The 22,728-nt window shown below is 43.4% G+C and overlaps 1 protein-coding gene across 1 annotated transcript in view; it reads left to right on the top strand.

Moving 5' to 3' along the window:
* The window catches only part of LOC135506974 (deoxycytidylate deaminase-like), a 36,086-nt gene extending 13,721 nt beyond the window's left edge, over positions 1-22,365 (top strand). Inside the window, exons 4-6 of the mRNA XM_064926415.1 lie at positions 3,640-3,756; positions 12,758-12,854; positions 21,851-22,365. Of these exons, the coding sequence (XP_064782487.1) occupies positions 3,640-3,756; positions 12,758-12,854; positions 21,851-21,929 (293 nt within the window). The 3' untranslated portion in view covers positions 21,930-22,365. The remainder of the gene's footprint in view (positions 1-3,639; positions 3,757-12,757; positions 12,855-21,850) is intronic.
* The last annotated feature ends 363 nt before the right edge of the window (positions 22,366-22,728 follow it).

Genomic DNA, 22,728 nt, shown 5'->3' on the forward strand with positions numbered 1-22,728 from the left:
TCTGGCTAGGGGCCAGGCACTCTCTCTGGTGTTCCCTGGCAGCCGAGACAGAATCTGTTCCAAATGACTCCCTAGTCCCTATTTAGTGCATTACTTTTGACCAGGACGTATAGGGAATAGCGTGCAGTTTGAGACAGACCGAATCTAGAGGAGCTTTAGAAGTCACATGACTCGACAAGCCTGTGGGAATCAGGAAAGACATGCGTCTCAATCAGAGTGACTGGCTGTATAGGCCATAGGCTGTAGTGCCGCAATATTCTATTTGTGTTGCAGTGGTTATATTAGCACATTTGTTTTTTGTGTGAGTGTGTTGACTCTGGGAGAGAGTCTGAATACCCATAGCTGTGTCCTAAATATTTGTCCGTTTTGAGTATGCAGGGGAAAAAATGAAGTTTAATACTATGGGACATTTTGAAAATCGAGTATACTTTAAATGTCCAGAGACTCGTGTTGGCTTTGACAACCGCTGATCAATTAGATAAGGGGATGCGCTACCCGAAACCGAATAGCGTGAAACAGGGCAAAGACACATTCTCAGTAAACGAAAATAGAATGTTTTATAGTATGTGAATTTTGAAAAACATTTTGATGGTTTAAATGCCAGGATGTTATACTCATCTCAGCTCTTTATCTAGTAGAATTAGATGCAGACTTTTCCACAATGCATTGGAAGAGGTGAGATGCGAGTGATGGGCCCCGTTCTCTTTGAGTAGCCAAACGACAAAACTAAGCTACTTAATTGGGAAGATGCCGAACAGTGAAGCTTCTGTGAGGGTTTTCAAATGTAAGCTTTACTAGGCTGTTTGATTTAATTGAATATGTTACAGCACTTTGGTTTCACCAATAAATATGTTTAAAGTGGAAAATATTTACCTACGGTATAGGTTGAATGTGATGGTCTGCTTATAACCAGCCTGAGTAGGCCTATAACTCCACACCTATTCCATTCAGAGTTTAGAGAAATTAATCAAATTGGAAGTAAGCTATTATCAGGCTGGTTAATGTGATGCATGTTTGTTGAATTTTTTTAAAATCCATCGCACTCGGCCCCACCCCACCTACTCAACTAGTCACAGGAGCTGCTAATGCGTTGCGGTCGTGGCATACTGCATACTTTCTACTAAACTGTGTGCGCTAAATAGTATGCGACGATGAGTACATGCATTGTATGCAGTTTAAGTATGTAGTACGCTAGTATAGATATTCGGACATGGTGCGTTTTTTTTTTTTTTTTAAGGTGCATGCAAATACAAGACTCCATGTCAGTTGACAGGTGGCCAATCTTGACCTCTGACCTCTCAATAGCTTCTTTAATTGGCTACAGTGGTCAGAGAGCACCTAACTGACCATCTGCCAGAACACACACACACACACACACTTTGCACGTGTACAGTTTCTTTTACCTAATAGCCCAAGGCCTACTACTACCACTACAGATAATACAATTGTAGCCTAATAGAAACTTCTGCAGGGCTTTATAGGTTGGCAATGTACAGTCCTAACCCTTCAGTGCACTCCAGTCTATCCTTTCAATTCCAGACCCCTCCCTCTGGCTTCCTACAGAAACCCTATACACTATTCTATTGGGTCACAGGCAGCCTAACATCCACATGCAATTGGCTACAGGTGTTCCAGAATATTCCATTCCCAGACAGACTGTACGTAAGACGCGTCACTGTTTCATCACAGCCGTTTCTAATCGCCACGGGAACCAGATAATTAATCTCCTGAGTTCAGGAGAGAGGGTTCCACGAAAAATATGGAAAGTCAAACTAACTGCCCAGTTAATCTTTGAAGGAGTTATTTTCGAATTCTTTGTCTCATCGGTAATTGAAAGCAGTTTGAGTTAAGACCTGAAGCTTTGTGTGTGGAGATACCTGACGCTTTAAGGATGTCTCCAGTTAATATGCAGAGGTAGGGGGGGGTTGCTTAGTTTGGAGGACAGAGAGGGAGAGCGAACCAACGAAAGTAAATGAGTTGGCGACTATCCAGGCAGCCCTTTTTTACATTCAAAGGATGTAGGCCTAATTTCTTCCTCCAGTCCACTTCAGAATAATTTTAGAAGGGTTTAGAGAAACACCCTAGTATTTCCTGTCTAGTTTCTCCCTACCTATATCAAGCTCTTTTATAAAGATATGTTTTTGCAGATGGAATATATTGGGCAACATATTGTGCTTAGTTGTGCCCAAGTCTTCTTGTGCTTTTAGCAAAGCTTGGTGAAGAATCACTTATTTCTCCTAATCTATTTCTCACCCACTCTTTCTGGCCAATGGGTGTCTCTCTCCCCTCTTCCTTGCTCTTTCTCTTTCATGCACTCGCTCTATCCTCTTCTTGTTAGAAGGAAGAATCTCATTATATTTTATCTTCAAACACAGGATATATTCTTCACCCCATCCAGGGGTATCCTAAAAGCCCTCTTAGGGTTGCCACTATCCAGAACCTTGTGGAAATTTGCTGCCCAGGTCATAGCATAGCGTGGCACAATGTAATGTTTTTTATATTTTTGTATATAGCCATTTCTTTGTGAAACTGGGTAAAGGGGGACCTTGTGGAAGATGTCTAATCATCTTCAAAGGGAGATAATTGGCTGTAATAAAGGCTGTAATATGCAATTACAAGGAACAGCAGTCTTGTTAGCCAAGACCACACACACTAACACACTTTCTTAGCATCCCTCTTGTCCAGAAGGTCTCATGGTTACTGGGTATAATTGCCCTCTACCTGGGAAGGCCATTCTGGTAAACCTCAGCTGATTTTATTTTTTTTACAAGCACAAATGGGTCATTTAATTACCTGTTTTCAAGTAACTGACTCTGCAGCTAATTGGGACCAGAGAAGGCTTTTGTGAGGTCCGCATTAATAGTCAGTTTCAGGAGCAGTTTTAAAGGGGGGGTTGGCTGTTGGGTCTCAGTGCGGATCAGTGTTCATTAACGCTATTCACCAGTGGTGGTAATGGTAACTACCACTGCTCAAATAGTAACTGAGACCAGTGACTAACATTAAACAGTGCTCAGGATAATATCTTATGTTCCCCAACAAATACATGTTGCCATGACAACCGATTGCACAAATTCTCCAAGGGAACCATCCCATGGCTCTTTCTCTCAAATGGGCCTGATCATATGAGTTCTGCCTGCTTGCTGTGAGAGCAGTGGACCAACGTGCATGTCGTGCCGTGCTCTGTTGTGCCAAAGCAAATCGGCGAGGTTGGCTGGCTGGCATGGGGCTAGTGAGGGGATATGGTAATCACACTACAGTTTGAGGGGTGGTGGTGGTGCTCTATAATCGGCCGCCGTCGCTGATGGGGCAATTAATTTCCCATAATTAACGTTAGGAATGAGCCATTTTATGTCTGCCATGGTGGAGGAGAGAGAGGAGGCATCTGTTCAACTCAGCACATTACTTTCCAAAGTGGAAAGTGGAATTTCTGAACTAGGATCAGTTTAGTCTTTTTAGATCAATGAATGAATGAGATTATATGGACAAGGGGGGGACTGATCCTAGACCAGTTGATTAGTTGTATGTGGCTGTTGGAACTAGGAAACCTCTATCTGCATATTAATACGTCTCAGTTTTTGATTCACTGCCACCCCTGGTGGGTTTACTCTCCCCCTCTTTTCCTCCCCCTCTCTCCTCCAGTGTGCCATGCGGAGCTGAATGCGATCATGAATAAGAACTCAGCGGACGTGAAGGGCTGTTCCATGTACGTGGCTCTGTTCCCCTGCAATGAGTGTGCCAAGCTCATCATCCAAGCAGGTGAGACCCCACATGCAGATGAACACACACACACGCAGATGAACACACTCCTCCTATCTTTCTATACCTCTTCTCTCGGACACACACACTCCTCCCTCTCTCGTCCTTGACTCAGCTATTCACAGCGAGACACCTCTCCTCCTTCCACCAAACACATCCTTTATCTTTTCTCTCTATACATCCCGGTTGACAACCACAATGCATAGCTGTTTAGCTTCCCTGACATTGTATTTAGCTTCCTCCTGTACCGGTGTTTGTTTACCAAATGGCAGACCTATTTTTTATTTATTTTTTTGAATACTAATTCAACTGTGGTGATTGTCCCGAGAGCAATCTCAACAGATTGTCAGCAGAGTGTGTTGCTTCGATGATCAAACGCACCCCCCTCGTGCATGTGCCGTGGTACAGTCTGTGTGTCAAGGTGATTCCGACAGTATTCTTGGCGAGGGAGCGACGTCACACGGGGGATTGGGGACGACCCCTAATGGAGCACAAGGTTTCAAGGGGGGGGGGGGGGGTACAACCCGTACCCCTACCCCTCGTTTGCTCCCTCCCACCTACGATAGAAAGCGAGATGATTATACTCCACAGCCTCCGCCTTTTTCAAACAACAACACAAACAGCAAGCGGAGCTTCTTTTTCCTCTTTCTCCTTCGCACCCTCTCTACCGCTTTCTGCCCTTGCTCGAAAAACTTTCCCTCCCCCGTTATCTTCCCACAAACCCCTGCTGTTGCTCCTTAGGCGAGAGGCCCTCCTGGAGCTGCATACGGAAGGAAGTGAGACACAGACACACACACTCAACTCCTACACACACACACACACACACACACACACACACACACACACACAGAGCTATATATACTGACATGTATGCAGGCATGCATACACATACTCATAGCTCCGACACTCTCCTACTCACACTATTTCACTCTGATTACCTTGCCAGGCCTTCTCCTCTCCCCGGCACAGTGGGGTGTAAGCTCCTTCTCCAGGCTCCTACTTCATTAAGGAGGGAGTTTATACACCACTTCCCGTTCACCTGCACCTTCAAGAGGAGGAAACTTAACGGCAACAAGTGCCGTGCTTCACAAAGGTGGCGTGTGATGACTGTTCACTCCGCCCCGCCACTAGAAAAAGCTTTTTCCCTCTCTGGATCTCTTACTAATTCTCTTTTTCTCCCCAACTCTCTCTCTCCTATCTATCCGTCTCACTGTTTACAGCATGAGGAGAATCAGAGGATTTAGCAATAGTAGTTTAAATGTGTTTGCTATTTACCGTGAAACGTGTCAGTAAATCCGATAGGCCTACGGAAGGCAGTTGGGCTCAATTCCACAGCGCTCTTTAGTGCTGCACCTGTTCGTCTGGTTTTTGTCTCTCACTCTAGAAATGGGCTTATTTCCATTCAGCCTTGAGTAGAACTTCTCCATGTGTGGTGTCTAAGAGTGCGTTTCAACCTCTGAAACCTAGGGAATATGTTAAACTACAGCGTGGGCTGCTCTCTGTGTGTTTGTGCGCCATTCTGCCTGGTCGTTTGTGTGTTTTAATAAATGCGCCTCGCGTACCGACGAACAGCTCAGCTCTCTAAGAACGGTAAGGGATCCTCCGAGTCCTTTTTTTAAGTAACGTTTGCAAGGCCTTGAACGTTAGCCTCTCGGCCCCTCAACGTGTGTTGGTGCGCGCCTTGAACGAAACCCTCTTGGCCTCTCAATACACAGGCTCTTCAGATGAGAGATGGAGGGAAAAAGAGGTGTACTCTTTTGGCTTTAGGGGGCACTGTGGTCTTATCATTCTCACCGCTCCCCCTCCTTTTCTCTCAGTCTCCAGCAGGACACCCGTTCAATCAACGTTTCAACAAATCTCTCAGTTGGCTTATTTTTGGACTGGAGTTCAAATGGTTACTGAGAAGCAGCACCATTTGTGTGGAGCCACCCAGAACTCTCTCTCTCCAATCTCTTTCTACCTTTTTATCTTTGGCTTTTTTCTCCCATTTTCACTGGCTCTCTTTTATTCACCCAATTATTTACTTTTACTCACCCCCTCTCTCCTCCACCCCTCCGTTACCAGACAGTTAATGGTACGTAACTATTTATTTATGTAGCCTGGCCTGACTCCCGCGCCGGTAGTGCCAAACTATCTGTTCCCAATCCTCAGTTCATTTATGCGTTGGTGCATTTAGCCTTAACGCCTCAGTATGGGACTTTGAATTGAGGAATCATTATCCATCTTAAGGTCATTGTACAGAAAATGAAGAATATTTGTTGACAAGCGGACGGCACTGTCCTAACAATGTAATTACAACCTAGCAGGTTATCCGTCCTCTGAGTCTACGTAGCTAATTCACTGGTTGCCCCTCTTCACCCCTCTCCTCCCAGTGGCCCCGCTCCCATTGTATTCCCATTAGCTAATCTGTAGGATTTTTGTTGCTTTCCTAATCCCATTGGAATGCTCCTCCATAGTGTCTCCTTCTCCTGTTTATCACTGGCCCATTACAAGACCTGCTATTGTAAGTCACTTCAAATAAAAAGTCTAACATTTTATTTGCCAAATACAACTCTTGTAGATTTAACTGTGAAATGCTTGTTTACAACCCCTCACAACAATGCAGATTTGAAACATTAAATGGTAACACACGAGGAATAAAATACAAGAATGGAGCTATATACAGGGAGGCCCAGTACCAGATTAATGTGCAGAGGTAGGAGGTATATAGTGCATCTATCTCAAATATACAGTGCTGTTATTGTGTAGTGGAAACGTCTAGCAGCAACAACAGCTCACGAAGTGGTAGGCCACACAAGCTCACAGAACGGGACCGCTGAAGCTCGTAGTGTGTAAATATCGTCTATCCTTGGTTGCAACACTCTCACTACAGAGTTCCAAACTGCCTCTGGAAGCAACGTCAGCGCACAACTTTTTGAGAGTTTAATGAAATGGGTTTCCATGGCCCAATTGCATCGTGCCAAATGAGGAATAATGGTCTGGGGCAGTTTCATGGTTTGGGCTAGGCCCCTTAGTTCAGGTGTAGGGAAATCTTAACGCTGCAACATACATTCTAGACGATTCTGTGCTTCCAACTTTGTGGCAACAGTTTGAGGAAGGCCCTTTCCTGTTTCAGCATGACAATGTCCCTGCAAGGTCCATACAGAAATGGTTTGTCAAAGATCAGTGTGGAGGAACTTGACTTTCCTGCACAGAGCCCTGACCTTATATGGTCGTTAAGCAAACCCCCTCTGAAGGATGTGTTTTAGACAGACTAGTTTAATTTCATCCCATAAATAACGAGAGTTTGCTTTCTTCCTCACCTCAGATTTCCCTTGCCTTCTCACTCCTCTTTCTCATTCGGTCTCTCGACTGCCATGTATTAGTCGCCCCTCTCCTTTTTTCCTTTTGCTTTCCTCGCCTGATATTGGTCTCTTTCCTCTCCGTCGTAGCTGGTCAAACGGATGCTTAATATATGGATTCATGGGAGCCTCCTCAGTCTACTGGGCTTGGACTGACTCCCCAGCGCCTGCCTGCCATCCATCTCTGCCATCTTGTCACTTTGGGATGCGTCTGTCACAGGCACATGCTCTCACAGGCATGCACACACACACCAACTTCCACTTACCACTCCTGTGAGAGTGGGATGATTTGAAATGTTCTAAAGTTTTAGTCTGGTCCCAAATGGCTAGCTACCCTACCCCCTCCTTCCTCTCTTCTGAATGACTTAACTTATGGCTGCAATCCCAATACTGGGATTGATATGACAACTACCAGTGAAAATAGAGGGCGCCAAATTCAAACCACAAATCTCATAATTACAATTCCTAAAACATACGTGTGTCTTATATCATTTTAAAGGTAATCTTGTTGTTAATCCCAATGTGTCCGATTTCAAATAGGCTTTTCAGCGAAAGCACTACAAACGATTATGTTAGGTTTCCACCAAACCACAATAAGCACAGGCATTTTCCAGCGAAATATTGCATTCACAAAAAGCAGAAATAATTCAAGTTTTAGTGATTCATTTTCTTTATCTTCATCAGATGACACTCATAGGACTTCATGTTACACAATACATGCATGTTTTGTTTGATAAAGTTCATATTTATATAAAATCTGAGTTTACATTGGTTTATTAGATTCACTAGTTCCAAAAACATCAAGTGATTTTGCATAGCCACATCGTTTCAACAGAAATACTCATTATAAATGTAGATGATAATACAAGTTATACACATGGAATTATAGATATACCTCTCCTTAATGCAACGGCTGTGTCAGATTTCAAAAAAACGTTTACGGAAAAAGCAACACATGCAATAATCTGAGACGGCGCTCAGAACAGTAGCCAAATTAGCCGCCATATTTGAGTCAACATAAACCAGAAAATACATGATAAATGTTTCCTTACCTTTGATGAACTTCATCAGAATGCAGTCCTAGGAATCCCAGGTCCACAATAAATGCTTGATTTGTTCGAAAATGCCTGTTATTTATGTCCAGTTAGTTACTTTGGTTAGTGCGTTTGGTAAACAATTCCAAAGTCGAAGCCTGACCACTAACGTGACGAAATATCCAAAAGTTCCGTCAGTAGAAACATGTCAAACTATATACTGAATCAATCTTTAGAATGTGTTTACATATATCTTGAATAACGTTCCAACCGGATAATTAGAATGGCTTCAGATGACCAGTGGAACACAGGTGCTTCCCCTGTGAACGAGCATAGTGAATGCATGGTCAACTCATGGCAGTGGTGACTATTTCCTGTGTCTTTCTACCCCCCCCTTCACATTAGTCATCAGACAAAGTTCTATTGACTGTTGACATCTAGTGGAAGGCGTTGGAAGTGAAAACTCATCCATATCTCGCTGTAATTTCAATTGAGAGCTTGGTTGAAGATCTGCCATCCCCAGAAAAAATCCAAACAGGAAGTGGAATTTCTCAGGTTTTTGCCTGCAGTATGAGTTCTGTTATACTCGAACATAATTCAAACAGTTTTTAGAAACTTCAGAGTATTTTCTATTCAATATTACTAATAATATGCATATATTAGCAACTGGGACTGAGGAGCTGGCCGTTTACAATGGGCACCTTTTCATCCAAGCTACTCAATACTCCCCCTGCAGCCATAAAAAGTTAAGCTGTCCTCAGTGGACAAGTCACTGTTATGGAACGTTCCAGAATGGTGCGTTTTTTAACTACTCAAACGGTCTCTCTGCTTCCAACTAGTTTTCCATCCCAGCATGACTGTTTACTAGTTTTCCAGTGTTTCTGGTTAGTTTGATAACAATATTAAATAATGTTTGATTTGTCACATGCGCCAAATACAACGGGTCTAGACTTTACAATGAAATGCTTGTTTGCGAGCCCTTCCCAACAATGCAGAGTTAAAAATAAGAGTGTGCAAAGCTGTTAAGGCATAGGGTAGCTACTTTGAAGAATCTCTAAAATGAAATATATTTTGATTTAACACTTTTTTTTGGTTACTACATGATTCCATATGTGTTGTCTTCACTATTATTCTACAATGTAGAAAATAATGCAGATAGTCAGGGCAACTATTTAGCGTTCTTAAGGCTTGGGGATTGAAGCTGTCTCGGAGCCTTTTGGTCTGAGATCTGATGATCCGGTGACATTTTCCAGACGTTAGCAGAGTGAACAGTTTATGACTTTAGTCTTCCTTTTACACCACCTGATCTAGAAGTCCTGGATGGCAGGGAGCTTGGCCCCAGTGATGTACTGGGCAGTCCGAAAACCTTCAGTAGCGCTTTGCGGTCGGTTAGCAGTTCAAATGTATTGTTCTCAGTCTTCAATCTACAAATTGTTTTTTTCTTTTTTGCGAGTGTTGTCTTGGCAACGGCTAGAGATGGATAAAAGGCTTTGTTTTTTTTAGACATGATAAATTAGACAGTGTGCCGTGCAGTCCTTTTCTTTTGACAGTATCTACAGAGGCATCGGTTTTCTAAAAGGTTGGGATGTGCATATCACCTTCAGTATACTTCACAATAAATAGATATTTCCCAGATGCAGAGAGAGAGCAAATTTGCTTTATTTAAAGATATTTTCCTTTTTACGTTTTTATATATAAAATATGGATCTGTTTTCCTCTGTTGCTTCACTATAAGATCAGAGAAGTCGTTGTGGGTGATTTTCAATAGTACATTTCTTCAATTCTGCACTTTTTTTTAACATGACTACTACTGGTGTCTCAATCTGTCAGACTCAGAACCCCATCTAGGAACTTCAGATTTTCTTGTCTGTTTTTGGACAGTACCTGGGGAAAGGGAGACCGATAGTTAGTAGAAGCATAGGCAGAAGGTGGCTGAGACTGGGCTGGCTCGCCGGGGGGGGTCGTGGTTTTTGAGTCAAGACCACTACTGCTTGACCAGATTCCGACACTCAGATCCCCATCTCTATGGTCGTTAAGCAACCCCCCCCCCCCCCCCAACTTGGCTCTGAAGGATGAGTTTTAGACAAACTAGTTTAATTTCATCCCATTTGCTTTTAAATGATGTGTGTCGGCTATCGTACACTAGACTAAAGGTCTTGTCCTTGGCGACTTGTAAAGCTCCCCGTTTGGTGCAGAAGGTTATCTGAAACTGTCTCAAGCAGTGTGAATGAGTCTTTTTCTCTCTTGGAAGCAGCGCTTTCAAACGGAAACACACCACTTCTCCGTGCTACAGCCTGTTAACTCAAGGCCGTCGATTGGGCTGATCTTGGATCCTCTACATGCTTTTCCTTCTTATTAGAGCTGTGAGGCTGTGAAGCCCCACTTCATAACCACTGCACCCCCAAACGACACACAATCCCACTCTCACACACAACCCGCGCCTTCCTTACACACATGAAAACGAAATGCCCAGTTGCCCAATTACACAGTAAGGACATTATTCACACACACGATTCTGTGCCAAAATAAACCAGTGTAATTTCAAGCCATCTCCCCGATTTCCCCCTCTGTGCTACTAAGACTCATTTTGGTCTGACAGCATGAGCACCACCTACTGCTGGAGCCCCGCCTTTACCATCTTCACAACCAATCATTATAGCCCTTGGAGTTCAGCCAAGCGCTAATGCCAAATCCTGCAGAGCCCTCACCAGGAAATATTGACAAAGCATTTTTATTCATGGTTTGTTTATTGGCTATACATTTGGAACATTGTCATTATCCCCTTTCAGACTGCTACCATATGTAAACTCACACCCTGACATTACTTCAATAAGTAAGCAAGTTTGATTAAATGTGTTTATTTGCAGTTTATTTTTGTGGGGGAACACTTTTTTTTTTTTAAGTGTACAAGTTCTTCCCCAGAAAGTCATAGGTTGTGTGTGTTAATGTATGTAGATTCACGCTCATCGCATCTGTGCTTTTCAAAACCAATCCACCTAGGAATAAGGATAATACCTTGTATGCAAATCTAAATATCAGAGATATTATTTTCAGCGGGTGATTTATGAATAAAGGAACTCGCCCCACATACTGTCTCTGCACTCTGTGGCCTTCTACGGCTGCAAACAATCCGACCATAAAGGTCTTTGTTACTTCCACTTGGGAGAAGCGACGCTTTGTGCGTTTTATTTATTTATCTGATCCATTGTTATCCCAGGCAGCGTCGCTGCACACATTCAGATATGCTTTGTTGTTTTCGTACATATTTATTCGCTGCTAATGTTTCTTTTGAATAGTCATCTGTATAGTTGTTGTGAAGTAGGCTAAACTCTTGTAATTCAGAGCAGTGTTTTTTTTTTTTTTTTTTTTTTTTTTTTTTTTTTAGATTCTGGGGACTCAAATGGGTGCATATTTCTGCACTACACACCTGATTCCACGAGTAAAAGGTTTGACGATGAGTTGAGTAGAATCGGGTGTGTTGTGTTAGGGCAAAAAAAACACACATGCACCCTGGATTACCAGAATGAAGAACCACTGGATCAGGCCGTAGCTTTACTGTGATTAGTTGGATTTCAGTAGCTCCACATGCTGGCATTTCTCACCCTTTTTATATTAACATCAGCGATCGGAGTAGTAACTGTAAAATTACAGATGTGATACGAAGAGAATATGATGAGCATAACAGTCCAGTCCATACCAGGTGAGTGGATATTATCACCACCGTTTGTCTACTGGAAGGGGTAAACCACTATACTAGAGGCTAGCCTGTCTTTCACTCCCTGTAGAGCTGGTGCTGCTAACAGTAACACCACCAGCCAGCCCTATAGTCAGTCGCTCTTTATCTACTGTGGTGAATAGAATTCACTCTGCGTGGTCTCCCCTCAGCGGATCACAGAATAAATACCAGCTCTTTCACAGTTTCCCGCAGATGAAACTGTCCGATAATACAGGGCAGGTGAGACTGGGAAGCCATGCTGGGTAAAGCTGAGCCGGATTGAGCCAGCGGCTCCTAAAGCTCTGATGATGCGGGGAAGATATCAGGCGGGCTCAGCACAGAGCCATGGGGGACAACCAATCCTATCTCTGCAGTTTAGGGGGGTTTCAGGGGGTGTTGGCAGATAAGGCGGGCACCCGCTGTATGTGACCTTTTGCCAGAGTGAAATTGTGTGTTTGTGTAGGGAGCTGCAGACCTCCCAAGCATGATGGTACGGTAGATATACTAATCGAGCCAGGCCCTGTTATAGTGCTTAGTGTCTCTCTCTCTCACACACACACACACACACACACACACACACACACACACACACACACACACACCTCCATTAAGTTGGAAGGGGGTGCTTTTAAAGATGACAGCTGGGGTTGGTAGATTTCCTGTTTCGTCTTTAGTTCTCGGTATTGGACTCAGCCTGCTGTTGAGGGTTTATCGACCGCCCCCATACAGTACGTGTGTGTGTGTGTGTGTGTGTGTGAACACCCACTCAAAATTGCACCCCTCATCACTCCGCAGGGTTTACTGAGGCCTCCCTTAGTCACCGCTCACCATCATCCCGAGCCTGTCCGATAGATAATTGACTCTCTCTCTCTCTCTCCCTTTATTTTCCCCTCGCTGTCTCTTACCTACAGGTATAAAGGACGTGATTTATTTGTCAGACAAGTACCACGACATCCCTGAAATGACTGCCTCCAGACGGCTGCTTAACTTGGCAGGGATCCAATACAAGTGAGTCTTCTGAGCCGCCGTGTGTGTTGCCTCTGGATGGAGGGACGAGGATGTTATGATGACTTAATTGACATCTGCCAGCCAGAGAGGGCTGACAGTTTTGTGTGAAGAGGTTTCCAAACAAACAGGGTTGGGGTTTAGATGGCACTCCCCTCAGAGTTACATGTGTCTTTGAACCTATATTTCAGAGGGTTTGTGGGGTGGGGTTAGTGCCTGGATATGGTTGTTTCAGGGGTGTAAACCTACCCACTAACTACCTGTCCTGGGACTACTGGGGGGGTCGGCAGTGGAGAGAGAGATTAAGGGGTGGAGAGATGGCTGTTAGGGGAGTGGATGAGAAGGGGCGGAGAGCGAGCGGTGTGATGGAAGGAGCAGGTAGATATTTTGGTAATATCGTCTTGTCTCTGGGTCTACATATTCTATACTGAACAAAAATATAAACATGTAGTATTGGTTTCATGAGCTGAAATAAAATATCCCAGAAATGTTCCATACTAACGAAAGCTTATTTCTCTCATTCTGTGCACAAATTTGTTTACGTCCCTGTTAGTGAGCATTAATCCTTTGCCAAAATAACCCATCCACCTGACGGGTGTTGCATATCAAGAAGCTTATTAACCAGCATGATCATTACACAGGTGCACCTTGTGCTGGGGACAATAAAAGGTCACTCTAAAATGTGCAGTTTTGTCACACAACACAATTCCATAGATGTCTCAAGTTTTGAGGGAGCAGGCAATTGGCATGCTGACTGCAGGAATGTCCTCCAGAGCTGTTGCCAGAATTTCTCTACCATGAACCACCTCTGTTTTAGAGAATTTGTCAGTAAGTCCAACAGGCCTTTTATGGGGAAGTGGTTTGCTGATGACAACGTCGTGAACAGAGTGCCCCGTGGTGGTGGGGTTATGGTGTGGGCAGGCATAAACTAGATACAACTAACACAATTGCATTTTATTGATGGCAATTTGAATGCACAGTGAGATCCTGAGGTTTATTGTCGTGCCATTCACCAACCGCCATCACCTCCATGTATCAGAATGAGAATGCACAGCCCCATATTGCTAAAATCTGTACACAATTCCTGGAAGTGAAAATGTCTTCCAGTTCTTCCATGGTCTGCGTACTCGGACATGTTTGGGATGCTCTGGATTGATGTGAAGCAGTGTGTTCCAGTTCCTCTAATATCCAGCAATGCTCTGGATTGATGTGTACAACAGCGTTTTTCAGTTCCCGCAAATATCCAGCAACTTCGCACAGCCATTGAAGAAGAGTGGGACAACATTCCACAGGCCCCAGTCAACAACCTGATCAAGTCTATGAGAAGGAGATGTGCTGTGCTGCACGAGGCAAATGGTCACACCAGACACCGACTGGTTCTCTGAGCCACGCCCCTACCTTTTATGTAAGGTATCTGTGGCCAACATATACATATCTGTATTCCCAGTCATGTGAAGTCCATAGATGGGGCCTAATAAATGTTTTTCAATTGACTGATTTCCTTATATGAACTGTAACTCAGTCAAATCTTAAATTGTTCCATGTTGCATTTATATTTTTGTTCAGTGTATACATTTTTAGAAATTCATATACAAACATTGGAAGCATTTAATGAGACAAATGTACAACTCTCGTTTGGCATCAGTCATGGCTGCAGCATTTCTTAATGACCAAGCCCAAAAACTAGGCCAAATCATGAAGTTCAGCCCCCCTTTAAGAATTATATCTTCATATTTTTACAATGCGATGCGGCACATTGCCAAAGATCCTTCTACATGCTTTCTTATTACCAAATGAAAGCCTATAGCCGACAAATCAAATCAAAGTTTATCACATGTGCCTAATACAACAGGTGTAGAACTTACAGTGAAATGCTTACTTACGGGCTCTAACCAATAGTGCGGAGAAAACCTTTACATTCAATGTTGTTTAGATAATCAAATAATTGAATTGAAACCTAAATAATTCCCAGAATCAAATAGGCTATTGGCTGCAAAAATAGCTTTCATTTATTGAGTAGGCTATTGGCTACTTTTACCAGATGCACAGGTTTAAACTGGCTGTGAACGGTCGAATTGAACGAAAGTCTGAATTAATGTAGTAATCAACTGAATTATCGGAAACGCATACCTGTTGCACTTTTGCAGGCTGTGCAGCCATCTACTGGGTTGTCCTCCTTGTCCACAATGACTACAAACTGCCGATTTCAGTCGAGCAGCGCCAGGTGTATTTCACCATCGTAACCTTTGTTTTTATTTCTCCTGTTATGTTACCCATTTTCTCGTGAGCCAGGAGTCCGGAAAAATAAACTTTGCAGCGTAATGTCACGTGGCAGAAGGAAACGCAAGCTCTGCACGTCGACAAATTAGGAATGTTTTTTCTGCGGAACTGTAGGTATCCGACCCATTGCAGGACTTCAACACACTGTATAGACCCCGAACAACACATACATACTCTCTAGATACACATATACACACTGGGAAAAATACAAATTCACCCACAAACTCTATATCTGCAGGTACATGAATAAACAGAACTTTATCATTGATTCCCATTGAAATGCCCTTTTGCTACTTAACACACACACACACACACACACACAGTAGGCATGGAAATCTCCCACTGAGCCACATTAAATACACAGGGTTGCAGCTCAGGTATTTAAATACAGTCTTAATACTTCATCCTCGACAGATCAACTAAGACTTTTACTGTTGGAGACAGGAAGCCAGAGGAGACAAGAAATAGGCTGTGTTCCAAATGACACCCTATTCCTTATGTAGTGCACTACTTTATGGCACTACCCATAGGGCACTGGTCAAAAGTAGTGCACTCTACAAAGAATAGGGTGCCATTTGGGATGCACTTACACTGATTGAATTATTTTTTTAAATTAATATAGCCATATTTGAAGATTTGTTCATATGGGCTACCAGTCTATGGAGGTGTAGAGGTTAACTCCACAGGCTGGTTTGAGGATGTCCTCTACATGCGCACACACACGTATTCAGGTTGTCCTCTAGCTCAGGGTTTCCCATACTCAAGCTTTGATTTATTTTAATCAGCTGTATAGTGCTAGGGCAAAAAACCATGTGCACCCAGGGGGTCCCCAGGACCGAGTTTGGGAAACTAGGCCAAATCCCTGAGCTAGCTGATCATGTACTTCCTCCTACACGTTTGCGATGACTATTTTATTCCACTCCTTTCCAACCTCCCTTCTTTCCGTCTCTATCCATCTTCTCTGTCCGTTGGCGTTTGGACCGAAAGCGTGTATTAAATTGGACTGTTAACTGGATCTCATACTCAATAGAAGTTTCAAGGGACATTTTTGACCTTGAGGAAAATCAATGAACGAATGTCTGAATCAGTGTTGACGCAGTATAACCAGTTGAATTGCATTTGCAGATAGGAATTATTGCCTTTGTTGAAGGCTGAAACGTTTCTTTTAACTCCACTTAAATAAAACACATTTTTGTGTTGAGCAAGTGTTACGCCTTATCCTTTTCAATTATGATTACTTTTTTGGTAGAACCGACTCACGTTGGTTGAGCGCCGTCCCATTGCCATAGATAGGAATTAGAGAAATTTACTGTAATTTGTCAAATGTTGTGGACTGAACTGTAGCCTTTGAGAATTCGTCTGCGAATGGATAATCCGCCTTTATCATCTCCTACTGGCTAACGTGCAATCCCTGGAGAATAAAGTGGATGAGCTCTGTTCGAGACTATCCTACCAATGGGACATTAACTGTAATATCTTATGTTTCACCGAGTCATGGCTAAACAAGGATATGGATAATATACAGTTGGCTGGGTTTTCTGTGCATCGGCAAGACAATAGCAACCTCCGGTAAGACGAATGGTGGTTTTTCAAATTTGTTAACAGCTGATGCGTGATCTCTAATATTAGGTTAAGGTTTTGTTCGCCTGAGGTAGAGTACCTCATGATAAGCTGTAGACAACACTATTTACCAAGAGTGTTTATCATAAACCCGACGCAGGGACTAAGACCGCACTCGACGAGCTGTATAAGGCCATAAGCAAACGAGAATTCTCACCCAGAAACGGTGCTCCTAGTGGCCGGGGACTTTAATGCAGGAAATCTTAAATCCTTTTGACCTAATTTCTACCAGCATGTTAAATGTGCAACCAGAGGACAACTCTAGAACACCTTTACTCCACACATAGAGACAAATACAAAGCTCTCCCTCTCCCTGAATTTGGCAAATCTGACCATGATTCTATCCTCCTGATTTTTGCTTACAAGCAAAAACTCAGGCAGAAAGTACCAGTGACTAGCTCATTACGGAAGTGGTCTGATGCAGATCCTAAGCTACAAGACTGTTTTCCCACTATGCCCTCCGACAAACCATCAAACAGGCATAAGCGTCAATATGGGACTAAGATGGAATCCTACGACACCGGCTCTGACGCTCGTCGGATGTGGTGGAGCTGGCAAACTTATTACGGAATACAAAAGAGAATCCCAACCGCAAGCTGTCCAGTGACGCGAGCCTACCAGACGATTTAAATGTATTCTATGCCTGCTTCGAGGCAAGCAACACTGAACCATACATTAGAGCACCAGCTGTTCCGGACAACGGCGTGATCACGTTCTCTGTAGCCGATGTAAGACCTTTTAAACAGGTTAAACATTCACAAGCCCTGCGGCCTACCAGGACTCGTACTCAGAGCATGTGCTGACCAACTGGCAAGTGTCTTCACTGACATTTTCAACTTCTCCCTGACCGAGTTTGTAATACCTACATGTTTCAAGCAGACCACCATCTTCACTGTGCCCAAGAACGCCAAGGTGGCCTGCCTAAATGAATACAGCCCTGTAGCACTCACATCTGTAGCCATGAAGTGCTTTGAAAGGTTGGACATAGCTCACATTAACATCATCCCAGAAACCCTAGACCCACTACAATTTGCATACCACCCCAATAGATCCACAGATGACGCAATCTCCATTGCACTCCAAACTGCCCTTTCCCACCTGGACAAAAGGAACACCTATGTGAGCATGTTGTTCATTGACTACAGCTCAGCATTTAACACCAAAGTGTCCTCAAAGCTCATCACTAAACACCTCCCTCTGCAACTGGATCATGGATTTCCTGACTGGTCGCCCCCAGGTGGTGAGGGTAGGCAACAACACATCTGCCATGCTGATCCTCAACACGGGGGCCCCTCGGGTGCATGCTTAGTGCCCTCTTGTACTCCCTGTTCACCCACGACTGCGTGGCCATGCACGACTCCAACACACATCATTGTTTGTCAACAACAACTGTGGTCGGCCTGATCACCGACAACAATGAGGCAGCCTACAGGAAGGAGGTCAGACTGCCAGGACAACTTCTCCCTCAACGTGAGCAAGACGAGCTGATTGTGAACTACAGGAAAAGTGGGGCCAGGCACACCCCCATTCTCATTGACGAGGCTGTAGTGGAGCAGTTTGAGTGCTTCAAGTTCGTTGGCGTCCATATCACCAACAAATGATCATGGTCCAAACACGTCAGGAAGAGGGGAAGACCATGCCTATTCCCTCTCAGGAGACTGAAAAGATTTGGCATGGGTCCTCAGTTATACAGCTGCACCATCATGCATCACTGCATCCAACTGCAAGGTGCTACAGAAGTTATTGCATACAGCCCAGTACATCACCGGGGCCAAGCTTCCTGTCATCCAGGACCTCTATACCAGGCGGTGTCAGAGGAAGGCCTTAAATTGTCAAATGCTCCTGCCACCCTAGTCAGACTGTCCTCTCTTCTACCACACGGCAAGTGGTACAGCTTCTGCCTCCAAGCAATTAGACTAATAAACAGGTAATTAAATGTCTACCCGGACTATTTGCATTGACCCCCCCCCCCCCCCCATTTTTATGCTGCTGCTACTTCCTGTTTATTATCTATGCATAGTCACTTTACCCCTACCTACAGTGCCTTGCGAAAGTATTCGGCCCCCTTGAACTTTGCGACCTTTTGCCACATTTCAGGCTTCAAACATAAAGATATAAAAGTGTATTTTTTTGAAGAATCAACAACAAGTGGGACACAATCATGAAGTGGAACGACATTTATTGGATATTTCAAACTTTTTTAACAAATCAAAAACTGAAAAATTGGGCGTGCAAAATTATTCAGCCCCTTTACTTTCAGTGCAGCAAACTCTCTCCAGAAGTTCAGTGAGGATCTCTGAATGATCCAATGTTGACCTAAATGACTAATGATGATAAATACAATCCACCTGTGTGTAATCAAGTCTCCGTATAAATGCACCTGCACTGTGATAGTCTCAGAGGTCCGTTAAAAGCGCAGAGAGCATCATGAAGAACAAGGAACACACCAGTCAGGTCCGAGATACTGTTGTGAAGAAGTTTAAAGCCGGTTATGGATATAAAAAGATTTCCCAAGCTTTAAACATCCCAAGGAGCACTGTGCAAGCGATAATATTGAAATGGAAGGAGTATCAGACCACTGCAAATCTACCAAGACCTGGCCGTCCCTCTAAACTTTCAACTCATACAAGGAGAAGACTGATCAGAGATGCAGCCAAGAGGCCCATGATCACTCTGGATGAACTGCAGAGATCTACAGCTGAGGTGGGAGACTCTGTCCATAGGACAACAGTCGTATATTGCACAAATCTGGCCTTTATGGAAGAGTGGCAAGAAGAAAGCCATTTCTTAAAGATATCCATAAAAAGTGTCGTTTAAAGTTTGCCACAAGCCACCTGGGAGACACACCAAACATGTGGAAGAAGGTGCTCTGGTCAGATGAAACCAAAATTTAACTTTTTGGCAACAATGCAAAACATTATGTTTGGCGTAAAAGCAACACAGCTCATCACCCTGAACACACCATACCCACTGTCAAACATGGTGGTGGCAGCATCATGGTTTGGGCCTGCTTTTCTTCAGCAGGGACAGGGAAGATGGTTAAAATTGATGGGAAGATGGATGGAGCCAAATACAGGACCATTCTGGAAGAGAACCTGATGGTGTCTGCAAAAGACCTGAGACTAGGACGGAGATTTGTCTTCCAACAAGACAATGATCCAAAACATAAAGCAAAATCTACAATGGAATGGTTCAAAAATAAACATATCCAGGTGTTAGAATGGCCAAGTCAAAGTCCAGACCTGAATCCAATCGAGAATCTGTGGAAAGAACTGAAAACTGCTGTTCACAAATGCTCTCCATCCAACCTCACTGAGCTCGAGCTGTTTTGCAAGGAGGAATGGGAAAAAATTTCAGTCTCTCGATGTGCAAAACTGATAGAGACATACCCCAAGCGACTTACAGCTGTAATTGCAGCAAAAGGTGGTGCTACAAAGTATTAACTTAAGGGGGCTGAATAATTTTGCACGCCCAATTTTTCAGTTTTTGATTTGTTAAAAAAGTTTGAAATATCCAATAAATGTCGTTCCACTTCATGATTGTGTCCCACTTGTTGTTGTTTCTTCACACAACAATACAGTTTTATGTCTATGTTTGAAGCCTGAAATGTGGCAAAAGGTCACAAAGTTCAAGGGGGCCGAATACTTTCGCAAGGCACTGTACATGTACAGTATCAGTCAGTTTGGATGCACCTACTCATTCAAGGGTTTTTCTTTATTTGTACTATTTTCTATATTGTAGAATAGTGAAGACGAACTATAAAATCATGTAACCAAAACAAATTGTTAAACAAATTAAAATAAATTTTAGATTCTTCAAAGTAGCCACCCTTTGCCTTGATGACAGCTGAGTGTGCAAAGCTGTCGTCAAGCCAAAGGGGGGCTACTTTGAAGAATCTCAAATATATTTTAAGTCGTTAAACAATTTGTTTTGGTTACATGATTTTATAGTTTGTCTTCACTATTCTACAATATAGAAAATAGTACAAATAAAGAAACCCTTGTTTGGTGCGTCCAAACTTTTGACTGGTACTGTACATATTACCTCGACTAACCTGTACCCCTGCACATTGGCACGGTACCCGTACCCCCTGTATATAGCCTCATTTTATTTTTTTTAGGAGGTAATTCTTTCTTTTAAAAAAAAAACTGCGTTGTTGGTTAAGGGCTTGTAAGTAGGCATTTCACGGTAAGGTCTGCACCTGTTGTATTTTGGCGCTGTGACAAATGACATTTGAGTGAGAACATCTTTGGCCTTGGGATTTAAAAGCAGGTTTGCAAGCAGCATTCATTCCGTGTGTGTGCGCGACTGAACAGGCTAAGGGTGTGTCTGTGCAGGACGGTGGGTCTGTCTTCAGAAAGAAAGGTGTCCTGGAATGCTATTATTGATGGCATTTTAAAAGGCAGCAAGGCTTTTAGTGTGTCGTGCAGTGGTGGACTGTGACGCTACAGTGCCTCTTCTCTTCTGCTTGGGCACGTACGCCACGACAAGGTGTTAAGAAACTGCTTTATAGAAAGGTTAGTGGCTTGCCATTTCACTGCAGTAATGGTAGCTGTTATGATACAAAACTTTGTTTATGACCCGAATGGTACCCTAGGCACTGGTCAAAAGTAATGCACCACATAGGGAACAGGGTGCCATTTTGGGATGTAGCCTGTGATACTCTATTGCGCTTGACCCACAGAGGCATAAGAGTGATTAGGACAGGAGGAGTCTGCTCTCTGCTGGTGTTGGGGACCTTGGCAGGGGGTTGAGGCGAGGGGCAATAGGGGGGCAGAATCTGGTCCTGGTCATTACCTCCTAGAGTGGGCGGCCGCTCCACCCTACACCCTCTCCCCAGGGGGCTTGTGGGTAATTGGACCCCCCCAGAGCTCCTTCCTGGGCGCAGGAGGATATTAAGTTGAAGGGTGGGGAGAAATAATCTGAAAGCTATGAGTTTCTTCTTCACTGTCTCCCCTTTCTTTGTCCCTGCTGCCTCTCCCCCTATTGTCTCACTCAAAACCATTCCCTGTGCTGAAAAAGTTCCAGGAAAAGTTCATAGCTTCACAGAGTGACTTGCTTTTTCTCCTTTTCTCATCACGCTGTTTGTCTGTTCCCAGGCAGTTCAAGCCCAAGCGAAGCAAGTTTGTCATCGATTTTAATTCTATTAACTCTGGGATGTTCAACGGAACAGGCTGAATACACTCACCTTGAGAAAGAGGAGAGGGAAAGAGTGGGTGCTTTGATGTCTACTCCTCCCCTCAACCTACCACACCTAGAGGAACTCAAGTATGTCTACTGTAAATGTTGAAAATCATATAGAAACATTAATTGGAAAGGTTTTTCTTTTGTTTTTTACAGTGCAAAAAGTGATTTGAGTTGTGAAATTGAAAATTTACATTGGGTCTCATGGAGTTACTTTTACTGTGGTCTCGTTAAAAACATTTATTTAAAAAATAATCACAATCAGGATACTCTTCCACTGAGTTTTACGGTTTTAGACCAACTACTGATTTTGTAGTTCTAAGTGTTAGACTAAATGTATTAGTACCATATTAGGTCAAATGTTGGGCTACTGAAACACTAAACCATATCATATTTTGTGATGCAATGTCAACCAAATAAAACTGAAGAAATTTTTAAAATCATTCAAGTCTCTGTCAAGTCTGTTTATGCAAAAATCTAGAAACTGCTGTAGCTTTGTCTCATAACTTTGAATAGAAGAGCAATCAGCTGGTAGAAGTACTCTCTACTTCGAGGAATTGGAGATTTTGTCAAAGTACAGACATAATATTTTGGGTGATATCCAAGCATAGATCTGCTGGACATGAAGTGGTGCTTGTGTGTAATACTGTGAATATGCAATATGCAGGTCAATTCAATACCCCACACTAAACTATGCTGTTCAATTTCACTGGACCCCATGTTCTCCCGAGTGGCGCAGCGGTCTAAGGTACTGCATCCCAGTGCAAGAGGCGTCACTGCAGTCCCTGGTTCG

The sequence above is a fragment of the Oncorhynchus masou genome, chromosome 20 (assembly GCF_036934945.1).
Source record: "Oncorhynchus masou masou isolate Uvic2021 chromosome 20, UVic_Omas_1.1, whole genome shotgun sequence".
Lineage (NCBI taxonomy): Eukaryota > Metazoa > Chordata > Actinopteri > Salmoniformes > Salmonidae > Oncorhynchus > Oncorhynchus masou.